Raw genomic sequence first — 1,186 nt, forward strand, 5'->3', positions numbered from 1 at the left:
GTGTGTGTGTATTATATGTAGTAAAGTTAGGATGTTCTCCTGTATGCCCCCAACACATTCCAGAGCACGACCGCGTGGTCCCGAGCAAATAGCCATACACTCCACTAATAGTAAGACATAAAACATTAAAAGTATAGGAACCTCGTATACTGAGACTCCACTAATAGTAAGACACAAGCAAGGTCACACACTTAGACATTAAAAGTATATGAACCTCGTATGCTAGCCCGGACACTACTTTCGGCCAGCGGTAGGCGTGACTGTCAAGATAGTACAGTTGCAGCGATACCAGCATATGGGGACAGTATGATACATAACACGCACCACTTCCACTACTTGTGTGCACACGCTGTGTTCAGAGGACGGAGACACACAGCACACGACAGTGAAAAACACACACAGACGTGTTTATGCCATGTGTGTGCATGCGTACCATTACATACACATCACACAGGTGATATCGATCAAACAAGCACACAGAGCATACATAGCACGTACTTATGAATTTGTTGTTACAGTCTGTTCACTTGACATACCTGACAAGCACACAGAGCACACATAGCCCACACTTATGACTTTGTTATGGCAGAAACAGGCGGCACGGTAGTCGACGTCGTTCTCTTTCGGTAGGCGCATGATCGTGCGCTCCTCTTTGTTGGGGAGATAGAACGTCTGTGCGTGTAATGAGAGGGGTGTGATATGGGTCTACTGTGAGTCTAGAGGGGTGTGATATGGGCCTACTGTGAGTCTAGAGGGGTGTGATATGGGCCTACTGTGAGTCTAGAGGGGTGTGATATGGGCCTACTGTGAGTCTAGATGGGTGTGATATGGGCCTACTGTGAGTCTAGAGGGGTGTGATATGGGCTTACTGTAAGTCTAGAGAGGCGTGATATGGGCCTACTGTGAGTCCACTGCCATGTACTGGCGTGTGTATTCCCCTGGCCACCGCAGAGGTGGACTGGTAACCGCAGAGGTGGATAGGAATGCCACGGATGAACAATGAAGTGTGTTGGGTGCGTACTACACTGTTATACTATACGCCAGGAGTAGCACATACAACCACATAGCCATCAAGTACTGTAGAATGCACTAGAATTGTCTGTCTTTTGTGCATTGGGCCTCGTTGGTTGTGAACGTATTCCTCACTTTAATTACTAGATGCGCACACGGTGTCGGTGTCGGTGTC

General features: G+C 47.8%; 1 protein-coding gene across 1 annotated transcript; it reads right to left on the reverse strand.

Moving 5' to 3' along the window:
* Positions 1-498: 498 nt before the first annotated feature.
* On the reverse strand, positions 499-672 carry SARC_15528 (hypothetical protein; the record flags this gene model as incomplete). Its single annotated transcript, XM_014290351.1, has 1 exon — positions 499-672. A coding segment is annotated over one exon (174 nt), but the record flags the coding sequence as incomplete, so codon positions are not given.
* Positions 673-1,186: the final 514 nt, after the last annotated feature.

This window comes from Sphaeroforma arctica (genome assembly GCF_001186125.1).
Source record: "Sphaeroforma arctica JP610 unplaced genomic scaffold supercont1.6261, whole genome shotgun sequence".
Taxonomy (NCBI): domain Eukaryota; class Ichthyosporea; order Ichthyophonida; genus Sphaeroforma; species Sphaeroforma arctica.